Source organism: Schistocerca nitens, chromosome 6, assembly GCF_023898315.1.
Source record: "Schistocerca nitens isolate TAMUIC-IGC-003100 chromosome 6, iqSchNite1.1, whole genome shotgun sequence".
NCBI lineage: Eukaryota > Metazoa > Arthropoda > Insecta > Orthoptera > Acrididae > Schistocerca > Schistocerca nitens.
The window spans coordinates 35,587,740-35,608,089 of NC_064619.1; the positions used below are offsets into that span (position 1 = coordinate 35,587,740).

Genomic DNA, 20,350 nt, shown 5'->3' on the forward strand with positions numbered 1-20,350 from the left:
GGTAACAATAATTCTGAGGGAACGTCGTCTATTCCTGGGACCTCTTTTCCACCTACTGCTTTCAGTTCTCTCTCAAAATCTTCTTGCAGTATTATATCTCATGTATCATTTTCTCCTAGTCCCTCCTCTCTTTCTATACTATTGTCCTCGGGATTGTTTCCCCTACATATAGATCCTCCTCAGGCAACTGTTTCTTTTCTTTCCAAAGCTCTCTTTTATTTTTCCTGGACGCTGCAGCTATCTTTCCCGTTGTCATGCAGGTTTCTATCGCCTTACATTTCTTGTCTAGCTGTTGCTGCTTTGCAGTTTCACTCCCTATTAATATTATTTTCTAGACCCCTTTATTCTCTTTGACCTGCTTCATCTGCTCCATTTTTATGTTTTGGGCTGACACATTACGAGTAGTTCGCACCTTATTGTACAGGGATCGGGGAATATTTCACAATAATACCAAGAATTTCCTGTCCCTTTCCATTCATATGTACGTTCCATAATTTCTGCTTTCTTATTTCCACAATTCCTAGACGAAATGTGGAATAGTGACAGTTGAAGTGCCACACAGTAATCTCCGAATATTCGTTCTCCAACTGCATGTTAACAGGATGTCACCTTAACAACGTCGCTTTTGTTCCAAAGATTACTGCTGAAGTTCCCCTGTCATATCTGTTACTCTTCCGTATGGGTTATAGCGACCAGTTACGATCCACATGTGCGTCTTTGAATTCGTTCAACGTTCTACTGTCGTGTCTACTTTAACAAATATTCAGTGGCTGGATTAGCATTCTCTTCGGCATGTCAATGAATGACAATGACCTTTACGTAAGAAATGTACTCGCTTTTAGACATAGGCCACCTATAATTTAATACACATTGACGAAAATGTTTTTAAAGCGTGTGGCGTCCCTCGACGAACTACTTCAAACTGCACCAGTGTCTGGCGGCTGCCATTACCCCCCCCCCTTCCCCCACGCACCCTACGTCCCCCCCTTCCCCTCCTTACCAGTTGAATCTTACACAATCTCCAGTCACAGACTGTTTTGAATGTGAAAACAGATGGAATTCAGAACGTTCCAGATCCGACATATATGCTAGATACTCGAAAAATCCGCAGTCACATTCCACCGTTTTCCGTCTACCAAATCACGTTTCTGGTGAAATGCATTCTCCAGAGAAAAGATCATTTTCTTTTTACTTTGGTAATCCACGTCACATCTCACTTATTTCTCCATCCAATTGGTGCAGGTGACTTCCCTAGTATTCCCCAGTTTATTTTTTTAGCCTTTGCAAGGCAGTCAATAAAAAGAACTCCTTTTCTATCCCCCAAAACACTGCATTTCCATCTGATCAGATCCGCCTCATTTTTTCCAGTTTTGCCCACTAATCCACCAATTTTTTTGCTGTATGCTTTCTATGACGACGCGTATACTTGTATTATCCTGTTACAAGCATTAGTTGTACTGTCTTTAAAACAATCCATACATATCAATTTCGTATCTTGCCGTTGCATATGGCATACCCTTTTTTACAACTGATTATCCTCACCTTCGGACCCAGTTCAAAGAATTACGCTAGCTCAGAAAAAAAAATAACGGGTCGAACTAGTAATCATTGAAAAAGCCAAGTGCGAGTTTGGCTCGTGCACTTAGGGTTCCTTAAAAACTGAGTCATCTATGTAGATAGTTCATCCATCCAGGGACTCGAGAATATCGACAACCTTTGCTTTCGAGAACAACAACAAAAAAATACTTTTTTCGTGTGATGTAATAAGAACCCAACAATTTTCGAATTTATTTCTTAACTTACGCCGGCCAGTGTGGTCGAGCAGTTCCAGGCGCTGTAATCTGGAACCGCGCGACCGCTACGGTCGCAGGTTCGAATCCTGCCTCGGGCGTGAATGTGTGTGAGATTCTTAGGTTAGTTAGGTTTAAGTAGTTCTAAGTTCTAGGGGACTCATGACCTCAGATGTTAAGTCCCATAGTGCCAAGAGCCATTTGAGACATTTTGAACCTTAACTTCCACTGTGAAACACTGCTTCTTGCCAAATTTCATGATTCTAGATCACCCGGAAGTACCTTACAGGTTCTGACGAATGAGCTTGCAAGTATCAAAATATGTAACATAAATGGCCACATCATTTGACTGCTTTGACCCAGAAGCTTAAAATTTAAACGCCGCCAAAAGGCACTTGACCTTAGCATGTGACAAAAATTTGAACTTGATACGTCATCTCGTTCTTGAGAAAAAGTCATCTTAACCGACGGACAGACAGACAGTTGGTTTAAAATATGGTAAATTTTTTTCGTGTGATATAGTTGCAAATTAATAAATTTAGAATTTTTTCCTTTGCTTCTACTGTGAAACCTTGCTTCGTGCTAACTTTTATGATTTTCGGTTGACGGAAACTACCTTATACGTTTTGATCAGTGACAATATTGTTAAGGCTTTCGTGCCCACTTGTTGAGAAACTGCCTGTTAGCTTGTGTCTCGGGTCATTAGGACGACGTTTGGTCAGCACAAGTGGTTGGCATTTTCAAAGCTTCGCCCCCCACCAGCAATGGAGGGTGAAACTCTGTCAATGCCGGCAACACGTGCTGGTGAAAGGTCAGGAAAATCGTCAAGCAAACATTGACCGAAGAACCCGATGTAGAAGCCAACAGGCAGTTTGATGAGTGACTTTGTAAGTATGAAAATGTGAGACACAAAGGGCCTTATCTCTTTATTACGTTGACTTATAAGCTTACATTTACTACAACGCCAAGAGACTAAAATACCGTAGTATGTGACACAACTTGATAATCCTCCCGTTCCGTAGAAAAAATGGGTATCAATAAACGGACAGAGAGACAACAGCAATTCTGCTGGTTTGTACATAATTTGTGGGGGACGTAAATTCCCCAGAATACTTCGTGTAATCTGAAAGCCACCTCCAAAAGTTATTTTGAAAACTTGTGTGCGATAATTCATGTTTTTCTCTGTCAAGAGCAAAAATATGTTTTGGTAATGATTTGTTATATTTTTTTCCATAATTGCCATCCTAATGAAATCATTCTACAATTAAGAAATTATCTCTCAAAATTCTAGGTTTACATGAAAACGTGGATCTAGTTAGGTTCGTGAGACACATGTGTTCCATTTCACCAGTTTTCAAAATCGGGCAGCTTAAAAATTGTTTGGTAGTGAAAATGTATTATTTAACACAAAAAAGACAGGTTTTGACCTTTTATTTTTCACATATACGCGAAATAAATTTGAGCGCAACAGGTGTAACACTCTGTCAAGAATGCAGAGAATGGATTGAAGAAAACGTTGTGTCAGCGATAACTTCTTGGTGCGCGAAGCAAAGCTGATGCTGTTACCTCAACAAAAATTACACTCTCTAACTGTAATAAGAATGTAAAACTTTTGACTGTTTGCCAGCATGTTTCTGCTTCCTATTGAGCTGTGTGAGCCGCTGCCCCCTCCCCCCTCCACCCCTTACATCTCACCCCGCCCCCCCTCCCCCCGCCGCCACTCCAGGCTGGCACGCCCCACAGGTTGGGAGCCACTGCCCTACACGATCGCATGTGATCCTCTATATGACGAATAAGATCCGTTAGGACGACTACCTCACTAGTTTTCGTTATTTGTTGTTACCCTCCGAATTTCCTTCACTGTTCTCCTGATGGTTTGGTCTACTTTTTTTCTGCTCTATTGTTTTTGGGGCTCCGTAACTTAGTCGGTAAGAACGGAGATTCTGGACCGTCGGATGAGATACATCAGGTGTCGCTGTTTCGCCCAAGGGCTCTACTGCCGACACACCTTCTAGTGCACCCGACACGGTGGAACCGCAGGGTGACTAGCGGGTGGTAACGCGTTCGAGTCGCTCGAGACGGAGGGCCAATGTGGAGGCTGGCCCTATGGGCCCCAGTGAACAGGTGGCCGTTCCTTCAGCAAGGTCCGAGCAGGGACGCGTGGGCAAGGATTTGCTAGTTATTGGGAGCTCCATTGTTACACGCATTATGGAGCCCCTTAGGAAGATAGTGTTCAGGGATAGAAAGAAAGCCACTGTGTACTCGGTATGTTTGCCGGAAGGCCTCATCCGAGATGTGTAGGCGGCCTTACCTACAGCTATCGAGTGTGCAACGTGCAGTCGTCTGCAAGTTGTGGCTCATATGGCACCAACAACGCCTGTGTCATGGATTCTGAGGCCATCCTCAGTTCATACAGGCGGGTGGCGAAAATGTGGTGAAGACTGCTGGCCTGGCGAGCGGGCTGCAGGCAGATTCAACCACAGGCTTCGTCGTCTCCGTGACGTTCTCGGCTGCAATTTGTAGGACTTCCTTTGGTAGGTCAGTGATGCACTACACAAAGGAAGCAGCTACTCGGATAGTAGAATACTTGTGGAGTGCACATGGGTTTTTCTAGGCAAGGTTGTAGTCTGAGGTACTCCCATGAACATTCGCCAGTCGATACGCCTATAGGGAAATCAGACCGCGTTTAGTGCAAAGACAGTTCGACTGTAACATTTGTATCAGTAAATTGTCGAAGTATTCGTAACAAAGTTCCCAAATTTACCTCCCGCCAGAAAGGTTCCCAATCTCAAATTATTCTTGGGACTGAGAGGTGGCTAAAACCCGAAGTAAAAAGCTCTGAGATATTTAGCGAGTCTTGGAATGTTTTTCGGAGAGAAAGATTAGACGCCGTAGGAGGGGAAGTGTTCATTGCATTCGACAGAAATATTGTCTGTACTGAGGTTGACATTGAATGTGATAGTAAAGTTACCTGGTTCGCGCATAATAGGTCTGGGTCAAATGAAGTTAATTAGTTGGATGTTTTTACCGGCCACCCGACTCCGCTATGATAATTGTAGAATCATTCAAAGGAAGCCTATGGTCGGTTATGCATAAATATCCAATTTATGCAATACTATTTGGTGATAACTTTAACCTATCGAGTATAGATTGGGACGTGTATGGATTCGTTGCAGGAGACAGTCAGTCTTGCGAAATACTTTTGAACACGTTTTCCGAAAACTGTGTTGAGCAGCTAGTTCGGCAGCCAACACGCAGTGGAAGCATCTTGGACCTTGAAGCTACAAACAACCGGACTTTATCGATGGCGTCTGTATAGAGACGGGAATTAGTGATCATGATGTCACCATAGTGACTATGGTTACGAAAGTTAATAAATCAGTCAAGAGGGCTAGGAGAGCGTTTCTGGTAGAAAGAGCAGATAAGCAGTTGTTAACATCTCTCTTAGACAATGAACTGCAATCATTTAGTACCAGAATGATGGCCATAGAGTAATTATGGGCAACATTTGAACAAATTGTACAACCTGCTCTGGAGAAGATGCCGAGTGGGTGGATTAAGGACGGAAAAGACACGCCGTGGCTTAATAACGAAATTCGGAAAATGCTGGGGAAGCAAAGGCTGTTACACTTTCGGTTCAAAAGAGGACGCGCAAATGATGATGTACGGCATCTGTGAAAAGGTCTGTGCGAGAAGCATACAACAGCTACCACCGTCGTACCTCGGCTGAAGACGTGGCGCAGAACCCGAAATAATCCTGCTCCTGTGTAAAATCGCATTACGAATCTAAGGCTTTCACTCAGTCACTCGTTCTTTCGTTGACCAGTCTGGTTCGGCAGCAGAAGATGGCAAAACGAAGGCCGAAGTTTTAAATTCCATGTTTAAGAAATCGTTCACGCAGGACAATCATACAAACGTACCCTCGCTTGATCATCGTTCAGAATCCCATATGGATAACATATTAATAAGCATCCGGATATTGTAATCCGTGAACCCACCCAGGAGGCACTTCAAGACGGAAGGTTGAACAGTGGAGGAAAGCTCTATAGGAAAGGGGAATGAGAATTAGCATGGAGAAAACAGAGTATATGTGTACTAAGGCTGCCAGAGATCTATGTATTCATCTGCAACGAGAACAACTGTTACTGGTCAAGAAATTTAAATACCTGGGCTGTTACATGCAAAGTGATGGAGGACTGGAGGCCAAAATACAGCAGAAGACAAATAGTGGATGGATGAACTGAAGGAAACTGAGCGGAGTACTGTGTGATAATAAGGGTGGCTGCAGAATGAAAGGAAAGCTTTACAAGTCTGTGGTGAGGCCTGCGATGCTGTATACCGCAGAAACTTGGCCAATTACAAAAGCCCAAGAGAAAATGATGGAAGTGTCAGAAATGAGAATGTTAAGGAGGATGAGTGGGGTGACACGAAAGGATAGACTAAGGAATGAGTACAGTGAAATTTGGGCCCATAAGGAAGAAGAAGCAAGAAAGTAGGCTAAGATGGTATGGACATGTGCAGAGAAGAGGGGAGTACTACGTGGGGAGAAGAGTTGAACACCTAGAAATCGGAGGATCAAGGAGAAGAGGAAGACCGAAACTGAGATGGAAGGACAAGGTAGCAGGGGACCTACGGCAGAAAGGATGGCTCAGAGAAGAAGCACCAACCATTCAAAATGACAGTCACAATCGCATTATTTATTTTGACGCCAACCGGTTTCAACCCGCGATGGGGTCATCTTCAGGGCAATTTACACCATTTGGTCGCTCGCTGGAGTCGTCAGCCTGCCTGTGCACGGTTGGTAACTATGGACAGACATTTATGGAAAATAGGCTCCCACATGACGTGGGAAAAGGCTGAGATGATGATGATGATGATAATGATTAATAAGCATCCCTGCGTAGAAAAACAACTGAAAGAGAAAACAATCCGGAAGAAATCCCAGTTCGGTTTTAGAGTGAGTGCTCTACGCCACTGACCCCTTACTTAGTTTGCATTTCTCGTGAATCTCTCGATCAGCACAGAGTTCCAAGTGACTAGAAAAAAGTGCAGGTCACTCCAGTATTATAAGAAGGGTAAGAGAAAGAACCTGCAAAATAGCAGTCCAATATCCTAACATCGCTTTGCTGCAGAATTCTAAAGCATATTCTGAGTATAATAACAGTGCGACTGCTACGGTCGCAGGTTCGAATCCTGCCTCGGGCATGGATGTGTGTGATGTCCTTAGGTTAGTTAGGTTTAAGTAGTTCTAAGTTCTAGGGGACTAATGACCACAGCAGTTGAGTCCCATAGTGCTCAGAGCCATTTGAACCATTTGAGTATAATAAATTTCCTATAGATCGAAAAGTTCATGTCCAGGAATCAGCACGGTGTTAGAAAGAATTACTCCTGCGAAACCAAGCTTGCTCACATAATATACTGCGAACTACGGATGAAGGGCAACAGACTGATTCTATATTTCTAGATTTCCGAAAAGTATTCGACACGGTACCCCACTGCAGACTGTTAACAAAGGTGCATGCATCCGCAATAAGCTCTCAGATCTGTGACTGGCTCGAAAACTTCTAACGTAATACAACCCAGTATGCTGGGCCCGACGGCGGATGCTTAGCGGAGACAGGGGGAACATCAGGAGTGCCTCAGGGAAGTGTGATAGGACCGTTGCTATTTTCTATATACATAAATGATCTGGCCAACAGGTTGGGCAGCAATTTGCGGTTGTTTGCTGATGATGCTGTGGTGTACAGGAAGGTGTCGAAGATAAGTGGCTGTAGGTTGATACAAGATGAGATAGACAAAATTTCTAGTTGGCTCTTGACGTAGGAAAATGTAAGTTAATGCGGATCAGTAGGAAAAATAAACCCGTAATGTTCCGGTACAATATTAGTAGTGACCTGCTTGACACCGTCACGTTGTTTAAATATCTGGGTGTAACATTGCGAAGCGACACAAAATGGAACGAGTATGTGAGGATCGTATTAGGCAAGGCAAATGGTAGACTTCGGCTTATTGAGAAAATTTTAGCAAAGTGTGGGTCATCTGTGAAGAAGACTGCGTATGGGACGCTAGTGCGATCTGTTCTTGAGTACTGCTCGAGTGTTTGGTATCCGCACCAGGTCGGATTGAAAGAAGACTAGGTGCAATTCAGAGGCGAGCTGCTAGATTTGTTACCAGTAGGTTCAATCAGCATTCAAGTGTTACGGATATGCTTCAGGAGCACAAGCAGGTTTACACGTACAAGTAAAGAACAAAATCCGAACTCTCTTAATTTGGGATTACATCGCACGAAAAAAAATTATCATTTTTTAATCTGACTCTCAGTCTGCCCATCGTTTAACATACCCATTTCTCAGAAACGGATTGACGAATCACGTTAAAATCTGTGCCACATGCTAAGGTCTATTGTCCTTTGGCGGCGCTTAAATTTTAAGCTTATAAATCAATCAAAAGATACAGCCATACTTACAAATTCACTCATCAAACCCTGTAGGGTATTTCCCATTGCCCTATAGTCATGAAATTTAGCAAGATGGAGGGTTTCGCGGTTAAAGTAAAGGGAAAAAAATTGTAAAATTGTTGATTTGTAATTATATCACAGGAATGCAAAGTTTAAGATGGTTGTTGACTTGGCAGAATGGCTGAGAGGCGCGCCTACTGAACTTGAATAATTATCCTTTAGAATGTTGCTAGGTATGATGTGGCTGTCGCATGTGAAATGCAGTGAAGTGTACTGTTGTGGACGAAATATGGGGCTTGCAATAGCTGTAGCATACAGTACTATAAGCTGCGATGACTGCTGTCTACGCCGCTCGCTGCTGACAAATAAGATAACTCTCGTTCTATCTGGATTGACCTTCGCCAATCAAACTCTCCCTATGCCTTGATGAAGTCAAGGACTCCTATTCGCCCCTAGTCTAACTATTGGCGTGGTACACCGGTCAGATAACCAGTCCACCGCGATGCCACTCAAAATTCGCTCGCAGGCGTTTAACTATAACTCTGTCCGTTCACACCGCACAATAAGTGTGTCGGCCAACACAGTGAGCAACGCTTAATCGCAAGGACTCAATATAGAGTAGCACTTCGATTCGCTCTCAACAGAGGTGCTCTCCCAGTGAAGTACTGAGGAGAGACTTGTTCCTTGTTCCAAGAGCGACAACGGAACGGCGCCTCTCCACGCCAGACGTGAAGGGGTATATCTTTTGGTCTCTTCCATTATTCCTTCAGCTCAAGGTGTCAGAAATATCGTCTGCCAATCAGCATTGCTCTTCTAAAATGGGAGAATGACGTTTCGTTTAAGGTGACCAATCCGGAAACCTGTAGCATTGGCGTTTGGCGTTTGCTGTCTCCCTGTGAAAATCTCTGAAACTGCGTGCTATGTGTAAAGAATGCGTAGGCTGGCCGCTCCCACACAATGTAGCGGAATTTGCTATTTAAGCCGAACACGGGGTTGTTCTCCCCTTTCACTCGGGCCCATACTGTCCGCTACACAGGCGGTCACCGGCCGACATAGCTGGGTCGTCCTCTGAAGGGACCGGCGTCCCGTTGTGTGGTTTCTCTCCCAAACTAAAAGCTTCTGTGACCGTCGCGTCTGGAATGTATGTGTGTACGCCAGCCTCGAGTATTTCAACCATGGTGCGCTTACTTGTTAATTACATATCATTTACATGAATTCATACAACTTTGACTTTATCTTATCGAGTTTGGGTCTGAATGAAGCAACTTAATGTGCGGAATCTGATTGTGAGGGCAGAATATGTAAGCAATGAAGGTCAGGAGACCACATCTTACACAGTTAATTTTCGGGATGGTAAAAAACATGCTTCAAGGACATCACCAACTCTGTGATAAGTTTAAAATGGTGAAATAGATTTTTAAACATAACCATATCACATGCCATATTTATTTAAGCACTTACGACGTTTGTTATTACAGCGGTTTTATGTGGCACGCAAAGGACATTTTTACTTCCGTATGTGAAGGAGAGAATCTCACACATGGCTCTACTCCAGAGGCAACGAAAATTACACATTTCTCGTTCCTGTTTGACGCTGCGCCATTCTGCGAATTGCCTTATCTTGTTATAATGTGCTTGGACAAAAGGAGGATGGAGACTATGTCTACACTTTACTTAAACACAGTATGGTCTACAGCAGTTGTTTTTTTGCATTTTAGAAATTCTTGGAGTTCCCGGGACCGATACTATATCTGTATCGATATCGATAACAGCAAAAATCCTCGAGATTCTCGAATCTCGGGATGGATATACATAATTAAGTTTATACGGAACACTAGGTGCGCGAGTACTTATCACAATTTTCCGGATTTTTTTCGGTCTATCCCCAGTACTTTTGAAATATTAAAAAGACAAAATATTTATATGGTTTTCAAAGCTATTAAAATAGAATTGGTTCCGCTCCATGCTGGGTCCTGGTGCAGCAACCTGTTACGAATTTCTTGAAGTACGACAATTTGGTTGCAATTTTTTTATGCATTTATTGCACATGAAGCGTTTCATCCTTGTGGAGCATCTTCAGATTGACCTAAGAAGTAATGTGGTAAGCCAGCGGCTACCCTTAATGCCAGTATATTAATTTTTATCTTAATGTCATCTTCAGGCACTTAAAGACAGATGTTAGCTCACCACATTACTTCTGGCGTTAATCTGAAGATGCTCCATAAGGCCGAAACGCATCTTCGCCAATAAATAGATAAAAACAGTTTGCAACCACGGCTGTCTTATTTCAAGAAATTATAGTTTTAAATTGATCATCATTTAAAATAAATATGATAAAACTGTTGAACCACTGCACTACACTAAAGCAAGAAGAGCATGCACCAGGAGGGGATAATTTGAGAGAGGAGATAATTTTCAGAGGTTCTGGAGGTGGAAGGTGTGGCATATCAACCTAGCAGGATGGATGGTGTTTGGGGACGCTTGTGATGTGGGAGGGTAGCAAACTTGAGGTTTGTGATAGGTGTAAATAGGATGGTGGTCATGAGAAGGAAAGGTTAGGACAGGGTGGAAAGGGAAAAGGGAGGGCTGATGTTGGGGAGAATATGGAGTGGGTCAGATATGCTAGGAAGGACAAATGTCACGACGGATTTTATTATTTTGGAAAGGAAGTCTATCTAAGATGATGATAGGGACAATGTGTACTTGTATTGTTCGGATGTGGTAGCATAGGTGCGGCAGCATACTGGGACTGGAAACTGAAGAAGAATCAATAGGATTAAATATACTTTTGTACCCACGGTTGTTGGAATATCTAATGGTTGAGGCCAAGTTTGCAGGATATATAGAGCAGATAGAGGGCTTTAATCTACGTGACAAGAAACGGGAATGCGAGGAGCTGGTAAAGTATTTGTGTAGGCGAAGGTAAAAGGATGTGTAAAGCAAGATGTGGTGAGTGACGTTCATTTATTTGGAAACTGTTGAAGAACTGAAATGGATATCAAGACTACGTTTGACATATCAGAGGACGAGACGAATCAAGACTTTGTAGTTATGGAAGATTGTTTAGGGACGCATTCCCCAAGTTGGGTTGGTTATTTGTTTTAGGGACTTTATGTTGGGCAGTGGTGTTTCCATTACAGTTTACAGTCGAGGGTTCTCTGAGGTATTTTAGTTAATCAGAAATGAATGGTTAAAAAAGAGTCATGAAGACAGATGCTGGTGGTAGTTCGTCCTATAATTGTTTCCTGGAGTTTGGATGGATCGTTTGAAAAGTGATTCGTTGTACAAGTAGGTGATCTCATTGAGCTGGAAGTGAAAGGACGGTTTAGATTCCTGAAGGGTGGATGGGAAGTTGTGTCGTAGATGTATTGAAGGAAATGGGCAGCTTGATGTGGAAGTTTACAACAGGGAGTAGTGGTCTGAGACTGTCTGCGGCACTCCTGCAGTAGCACGGTATTGGTGGTTTTAATGGTGAAAATGGATGGGCCATTCGATAGAGAGCATGTCGGCTCTCCAGTCGTTGGTGTTACCGTACTGCAGTAGTGTACAGAAAGCGCGGCTGACGTCCGCTGAGGTAGCTGCTATTTCAGCAGAGACAGAACGACTGAAGTGCCTGTGTTCCAGCAGAGATGGGATGACCGAGGTGCCGCTGTGGAAGTTCTGGAGGCGACACCGCATCGTCGTCACGCTGCTCGCCTTCCTCGGCTTCTTCAACGTGCTGGCGCTCAGGGTGAACGTCAGCGTCGCCATCGTCGCCATGACGGAGAATAAGTCGCGAGTCCTCGACAACGACACCATCGTATACGTAAGTCGGTTCACAGCGAATGCAAATATGTAAACAGCCAACTCCCAGCAGCAAGCCAGTGCTCCTCAGTCAAGAAAAGCTTTGGCATGTAGCGAAAGCTACGTAGGGAATTATTACATTCACAGTTCACGATTTTCGTCAGTGTGTTTTTCAAATCTGGCAGTATTATCAAAAAGAATAGATTACTACACCAGAGACGTTGAGACACAGACGGGCACAACAAAAGAACTACTAAACACGTAAGCTTTCGACCAGAAGGCCTTCTACCGAGATAGACAACATGCACTTATAAACATTCACCCAAACGCAGCTCACACACACACACACACACACACACACGACCACTGTCTCTGGCCAGCCCTGGCAGCCACAGACAGTGGTCACGTGTGTGTGATCTGCATTTGCGTGAATGTGTGTATGTGCTCTTTGTCCATTTCGTAAGACGCTTACGTGTTCAGTACTTATGCGAAAGCTTATGTGTTTAGCAGTCTTTTTGTTGTGCCTGTCTGCAACGCAGCATGTCTATATGGTGAGTAGCAATCTATTCTCTTCATAATATTGCCATTATTACATCCCAGATTTTCCATTGTTTGATTTTGTCTTTCAAATCTATCTTTCTTCCATGTGATACAAACATCTTTTTCGTAATTTCCAGGAAATCTGTAAGAAATTCACGTAGACAAATGGAACTTCTATTCAACATGACAACTACAACTACATAACAACAAACTTACAGACAGCATGCATATACCTATATTTCTTGGTTGTTTATTTGATTTCATGTATTGTCCCAAATGTTGTTTCCTGTGGTTAGTTAACCTGTGTTAATTGTCTTGTTTTGGTGTCACATGTAGAGTTGGGCAGGTGTTGTTGTTGTCTGATTCTGTGGAAAATTAGTCAACTTCTATTTTATTTCATTGATAGAACATCAGTGCTACGCACTGAATGTAGTTCACGATTTTAAATTCTGAGACAAAAATTTCGACGAGCACAGATGTATAAATACAAGTAAATAAACGTTTTTAAAGCAATACTGATAAAAACTGCGAAGTATGATAGTAGAAAGTTTACGCAAATGTCAAGAAAATGGAATCAAGGACTGAACAGAAGAACTAAACATAGCTCCATTGCGGCACACATGTGAACAGCAGTACGCGAAATCGCCGCTGAGGGTGCGAAGAAAATAAAAGAAGTGAAATGTGTCAGGTGACAACAGCCTTTCAGATAGTCACAGGGACAGAATTTATACTTTAGGAAGATATCAGTGGTCTATTTACTAATAAGCTGGTCGGTTGATTTGCATCCCTATGGTTGTATCTCTATTTTCTTTACGCTCATTTGAACTTCTGTTGAGATTACGACCTCTTGTTCTTCGTATTCACACTCATGTCGGCCATTCCCTCATATGGATCATATGGATTCATGTTAATTTCTGTTTCATAACTCAAAATTCGAATTAACTACGTTGCTGCTCTCTCCAGACAATCAAATAAAGTAAAGTTGCTCCTTAATTTTTGACAAAATCAGAAGACAACATTAACATGACGTTGGTATGCAACACTGAGACAAGAAAAATCACATCGATGAACCATGCGCAGGAAAAAAAAGACCACAACTGAAATAATATCCGATCTGTAACTTTATTGCTAATTACTTGCCTTATTTCATTTGCGCACGTTAACTGTGGAAACAAATTTTGTCTCAAGAAAACAAAACATGGGTGTATAATAATAAACCTACCCATGGCCATTTACTAACATAACGTACACCGTTACAGAAAGACATTTATTTGGTTTGTGATTAGTAACAGTATCGCAAATTATAAAATAATTGCAATTAAGTGTCACTTCTAATTAATGGCAAATAAAACAATTATGTCAGTATGGGGACTATTGGGTGTGAGTGTAGTTTTCATCCACCTACATCTGTGTCATGTCGGTCCTTATCTTCCGCTTGGTTGCCAGATGAGGGTGTTTATTTGGGATCCTTGTCGTTATAACTTACTACCCAATTAGAGTAGCTATTATCCTGTTGGTTACTTCCCACATAACATTGTTTGTTTAGCATCCTTATAGCTAATTTATTACCCAATTTACAATCCTTATTGTTATAATTTATCCTCAGTTTATTACCCTGGGATCTTTACCCAGTATGGCATCCAACATGACTTCCCGTATGGCATCACATGGGTACATCCGTACAATGTACAGCAGTTCTGAGGTGTGGAGTTGATCTGTTATTATGCACAACGGATTAATCTGAGATGTACCCTTTATCCTGTGGCTCTTGCAAGATGCAGTTTCCACCCCACACTACTACAGAAGTCAGACAGATGCTCCTAACATTCTAAAGAGAAATGCATGAAAAACTTTCAGCAATAAATATCTTCTGGAGTCGTCTGCTGTAAGGAAATGACATAAAAATTCACAAAAGTTCTTACGTAACTAGTGGGATACTTGGGTACTGGAGTAGTGCTAGTTAGTGTAAGAAAAACATGAATACAAACGAAAGTTATTATCTGTTTTGCAAAAATTCTGAGAAATCACAATGGCACTTTTAGTTATGAATTGAACAAGTTATATCCTGGTACTTTTTGGAATGTGAAGATATCTCTCAAGGATAGGATTCGCTAATGAAATTTCTATACACAGTTTAAGATGGTTGTTGACTTCGCAGAATGACTGAGAGGCGCGCCTACTCAACTTGAATAATTATCCTTTAGAATGTTGCTAGGTACAATGCGGCTGTTGCATGTGAAATGCAGTGAAGTGTACTGTTGTGGACGAAATATGGGGCTCGCAATAGCTGTAGTGCACAGTACCATAAGCTCCGATGACTGATGTCTGCGCCGCTCGCTGCTGACAAATAAGATAACTCTTGTTCTATCTGGATTGACCTTCGCCAATCAAACTCTCCCTATGCCTTGATGAAGTCAAGGACTCCTATTCGCCCCTAGTCTAACTATGGGTGTGGTACACCGATCAGATAACCAGTCCACCGCGATGCCACTCAAAATTCGCTCACAGGCGTTTAACTATAACTCTGTCCGTTCACACCGCACAACAAGTGTGTCAGCCAACACAGTGAACAATGCTAAATCGCAAGGACTCAATATACAGTAGCACTTCGATTCGCTCTCGACAGAGGAGCTCTCCCAGTGAAGTACTGACGAGAGACTTGTTCCTTGTTCCAAGAGCGACAACGGAATGGCGCCTCTCCACGCCAGACGTGAAGGGGTATATCTTTCGGTCTCTTCCATTATTCCCTCAGCTCAAGGCGTCAGAAATATCGACTGCCAATCAGCATTGCTCTTCTAAAACGGGAGAATGACGTTTCGTTTAAGGCGACCAATCCAGAAACCTGTAGCATTGGTGTTTGGCGTTTGCTGTGTCCCTGTGAAAATCTCTGAAACTGCGTGCTATGTGTAAAGAATGTGTAGGCTGGCTGCTCCCACACAATGTAGCGGAGTTTGCTATTTAAGCCGAACACGGGGTTGTTCCCCCCTTTCACTCGGGCCCACGCTGTCCGCTACACAGGCGGTCACCGGCCAACATAGCTGGGTCGTCCTCTGAAGGGACCATTGTGTGGTTTCTCTCCCGAACTAAAAGATTCTGTGACCGTCGTGTCTGGAATGTATGTGTGTATGCCAGCCTCGAGTATTTCAACCACGGTGCGCTTACTTGTTAATTGCATATCGTTTACATGAATTCATACAACATTGACTTTATCTTATCGAGTTTGGGTCCGAATGAAGCGTCTTGATGTACAGAATATGATTGTGAGGGCAGAATACAGAAGCAATGAAGATCAGGAGACCACATCTTACACAGTTAATTTTCGGGATGGTAAAAAACATGCTTCAAGGACATCACCAACTCTGTGATAAGTTTAAAATGGTGAAATAGATTGTTAAACATAACCATATCACATGGCATATTTATTTAAACACTTACGACGTTTGTTATTACAGCGGTTTTATGTGGCACGCAAAGGACATTTTCACTTCCGTACGCGAAAGAGAGAATCTCACACATGGCTCTACTCCAGAGGCAACGAAAATTACACATTTCTCGCTCCTGTTTGACGCTGCGCCATTCTGCGAACTGCCTTATCTTGTTATGATGTGCTTGGACAAAAGGAGGATGGAGACTATGTCTACACTTTACTTATACACAGTAAGGTCTACAACAGTTGTTTAGATATTAAAACTAGTGGTCACACGACTTCAACCACGCCTAGATCTTTTTACACAGACACAGACAGATTTTGCAGCTGTAATAGCATTATAATTTTTATTGCATCCGCCGGCCGAAACCGGCGGCGAGGTGTCAAATTTCTTCCACAACAGCGTTTATGTCACATGGAAGCGTGTGCCAAAGATTGCGTATTATTTCCAGAAGACTTAGAATATCCAACAAATCAACTAAAATAGTTCGCCCACACCCCGTCGCAGACTAGTGAGAGGGATGGAAGGGATGGATCGAATCTGGCCTCTGGTCCTGAGGGGCCCTCAAGATCTTGAGGGCCCCGAAATTTGGACCCCCGCCCCCACCACCATTCAAGCCAGATAGTTTTCAATCACATCCTAAACTAGGCCACAATATGTTCAGTAAATAAGAGACAGTTCAGAGTTTGAGGCGCCATATATATAGAGAATAAACCTAGGTACCTATTATCAGGACATGTCAGTTGCCAACAGGTGCGCACAAAAGTTTTAGAATTTTTGTGAAATGTTTCAAGAAACTTAAAAAACTTGTAACGTTCTTTTATTAAAATGTGTATGTGTTTGTTTGGCAATGAATACGAGGTGCATAATGTGTGTGTTACTCATATTTACTGTGTCATGTGTTATTGAGCAGATGGTCTGCTTAATCAGTTTTACTGTAATCCAAAAAAATTAAATTACTTAATCTGTTAAACCAGTACGCAGTGTTCATAATGAAATCAATCCCTCTGAAATTTACTCAGTCTCATGAGCACCGAGTTCTATGGCCCTGTATACTAAACTGATAAAACTCCCTGTGCAAATAAACAATGAAACAAATATTCTTTAGCTTTAGAGTCGCAATGGATGTAAACTTCGTATTCTATTCTGTCCACAGTAGGCACAGAAAATATTCACTCTTGGCACGGCGAAGTGCAATTCCGACCGTAAAATAACTTGATACAAATAATATCAGTAGATTGGCCGATAAATGAATAACCTTGCAAATGTTCAGTGAAATGCTCGATCTTGGCTCAGCGCAGTGCAATGCTGCCCACATTGAAGCTGTTACAAACGCTAATACTTTTCTGATTCTAGCACATTAATATTTTTCTGACTCTGAAAAATCATTTCTTTTAAAAAATATTCATTGGATTTAAATGAACATGGCATGGAAGGGGATCAGGTACTGATAAGAGGATATCCTAAGACTAAATGCTTCAGTATGAAAATTGAATTGAAAATATTCTCCTTCACAAAATCTGATATGAAACATTTTACATGAACTTCTCAACTGTTCTATATTTCTCACTTACTGTCGTAATTGAAAACACTTGGGTTATTACATGACAAAAGGTCTGACAACGTTTGACAAAATATATTCCAAAATTTATCTTCTATGTATCAGGATTACAAAACACATAAAATATTACAAATTGGGTATACCTAACCAACCTATACATTAAATCTGATGGGAAATACTTGGTTCCTACATTCAAGTGTCGGCACTGTAAAAATTATCGAAATCCACATTGCCTTGCTGCATATTTAAAACCAAATATACAAAATTCATTTCCTTACAAATTTGTTCCAGTTGATTTACCTCTGAGTTACAGTTTCATTCATCACTTTACTTTATAAAACCTGTATTATGCTGCGCCCATTGACCAACAACTAAATTCTTACAGCTAGCCACTAGCTTTAAGTCTTATATTCTACTTATGACAGAGTGCAGCGGCAACTGCTATTGCGTTCCATGTGCCCCTACGTGCAATCAATTTTGCCACTCAGGTAACATCTTTGGTTCAGTGGTGTCAAAAATACAATCTCTTCTACATGTGAGATGGTTTCAAGACTTTTTCATGAATTATATTACAAAATCTGGCTCCATGTACAAGTGGACCCCTCACAAACAGTAGAATGATAACCAGTAGTGTACTAGACACAATTATTCTACATTTTTTGATACCTATGCTATATACACAGGTATACAGTAAGTACAGTTTAGAAATACGCACTAAAGTCCAGTGAAGAGCTTACTGGTGATTTATTAACTTCTTAACTAAAGTATTGGGCCTAAAAGTTACTCTCTCAAATATAATACATAATTATTGTATATTTCATTTTATGAATATGAAAATCCATCAAGATGAATTATAGTAGAAACTTCTAAATTTAAGCAAAGATTTTTGCAGACTGTAGATATCAGAATCAACAATAGTGTCCTCTAGACTTTACACGACGGGACTAACAGTATAAAACGTTTTACAACTTTTTTTTCTGCTGAGCACACCCAATATCGCGTAAATCTTTAATTAGAGTCACTGACTTGACGGGCTGTATCCACTGTCTCTATGGCTGCTTTGTTGCGATACCTAAATACCAGATCCGAATAGCAAAGAAATTAGGTGATGCTTTCTTTCATAAAACGGAAGACGTACTTATTAAAGATTAGCAACGACGGCAGTCAGTTTGAACCTTATTGTCGTAATTTTACGTTATAAAGTTAAAGCAATTACAGCCCTCGGTCACAAAATTTAATTCTTTTGATCAGGTTTCAACATTTCTAAGAGTGCCTTCATCAAAAATTAAATATTCAAATTGGCCTATAACATAAATACAAAATTACGGGAAATTTTTTTAATATAAAATTGAAAGTACTGACTAACAGTACAGGAAAGAAACAGTACTTACATGTCACGTATAAAATAAATATCAAACGAGAAGGGCTTTAGTCACAAAAATTTAAAGAGGAATACATGGAAGGCGAGCCACTATGGGCTGCTCATACATATAAAAAAAAAACACAGGTAGCAACAGACTGAGGCGTCCACGTTAGCAACTGCCGGCAGGTGAACATTACACCTAGAGTGCCATCTAGTAGCCATAAATATAAGTAGACTACTTAACATTTAAAATATAGACAGCTGAATGTTAGGATGAACAGTATTTGGTACGTGAACTAACAGGCAAAGTTTTATTTGACAGCAGGAGACATGGTAACTTTTTGCTTATGTGAAAGCTTAGAAATACAGTTTGAAGACTGACAACTGATTAACAGTACAAAAAGAAACAGTACCCACATGAAAAACAGTACCCACATGAAACGTATAAAATAAGCGAAAAATCTTTAGTCACAATTTTTAAAGTAGAATGGGAGATAAGCAAGCCACTACAGCTGCTCGCATATGTCGAGTTACAGGTAGCGTCAGAGCACTTTATAAGGTCGATAAGTTGGTTAGCGATAACCTTGTTCATTCCTGGGATTGTGTTTTGACACATAAATTTGTTATATATCTTTATTCTACAATTGGAACCCATCTACATTAAACAGTCTATTCCAACTTTCTTATTACTGCTTACAATCTCATTTCTGTTTCTTTGGTAGTCTACTGTTTGCAAGAAGTCATGATCTGATGTTAGATATTCAAACATCTCCATTTTGTTAAAAATCACAGCAACATCATGTTATATCCAATCCCATCAAGTATAAGTCGCGTTTACGAAGACGTTGCAGTATTCCAGGCAGCTCTTCCATTAGAACATCCATTTTAATGTTGGCTAATTCCACTTTATATGGTACAACCACAGGATTTTTGTGTTTCTTCAAAATGGTCTCCAGCACTTCCTTGCCAGTTTTTCCAACATGCCTCTCGTGGTTTCTACATAGGAGAAGTGGTAGTTTCGCCCAAGAACATAATCACAGATATGAACTTCAATAATTTACCATGTGTGCAATTGTTAAATGCACCACCAATTTTCTTCTTTAGTTTTCCTTGACACTCCACTTGCTCACAGATCTCAATCACCATAATGTCACAAAATAGTTTTGTGTTGGGTGTAAGCACATTTAAATTTTTCTGGCCCCTAGTTCCATGCATTTAAAATAACCATTAAATAGTGTATGTGCAGGCAGAATGTATGGAGAAGCCATCTTTTGTATAAAAAAACACTTCATTGTTCTTTAAATGTGTACTTTAATAGATGTGCATTCCTAAATTTCCCCATATGTGGTTTTTCTGGGGCAAAGAGTAAGGATATGCTAAACATATATGATTATAGCTCTCTGATCGCAAAAAAATTGGTCCTAGTAC

The 20,350-nt window shown here is 41.3% G+C and overlaps 1 protein-coding gene across 4 annotated transcripts in view; it reads left to right on the forward strand.

The window, feature by feature from the left end:
* The window catches only part of LOC126263127 (vesicular glutamate transporter 1-like), a 142,735-nt gene that overhangs the window by 40,143 nt on the left and 82,242 nt on the right, over positions 1-20,350 (forward strand). For 2 of the 4 annotated variants that reach the window (XM_049960145.1, XM_049960146.1), the window contains exon 3: positions 11,872-12,052. In XM_049960145.1, coding sequence (XP_049816102.1) covers positions 11,872-12,052 — 181 coding nt within the window. The remainder of the gene's footprint in view (positions 1-11,871; positions 12,053-20,350) is intronic. The other 2 variants (XM_049960147.1, XM_049960148.1) reach the window with 1 other exon arrangement.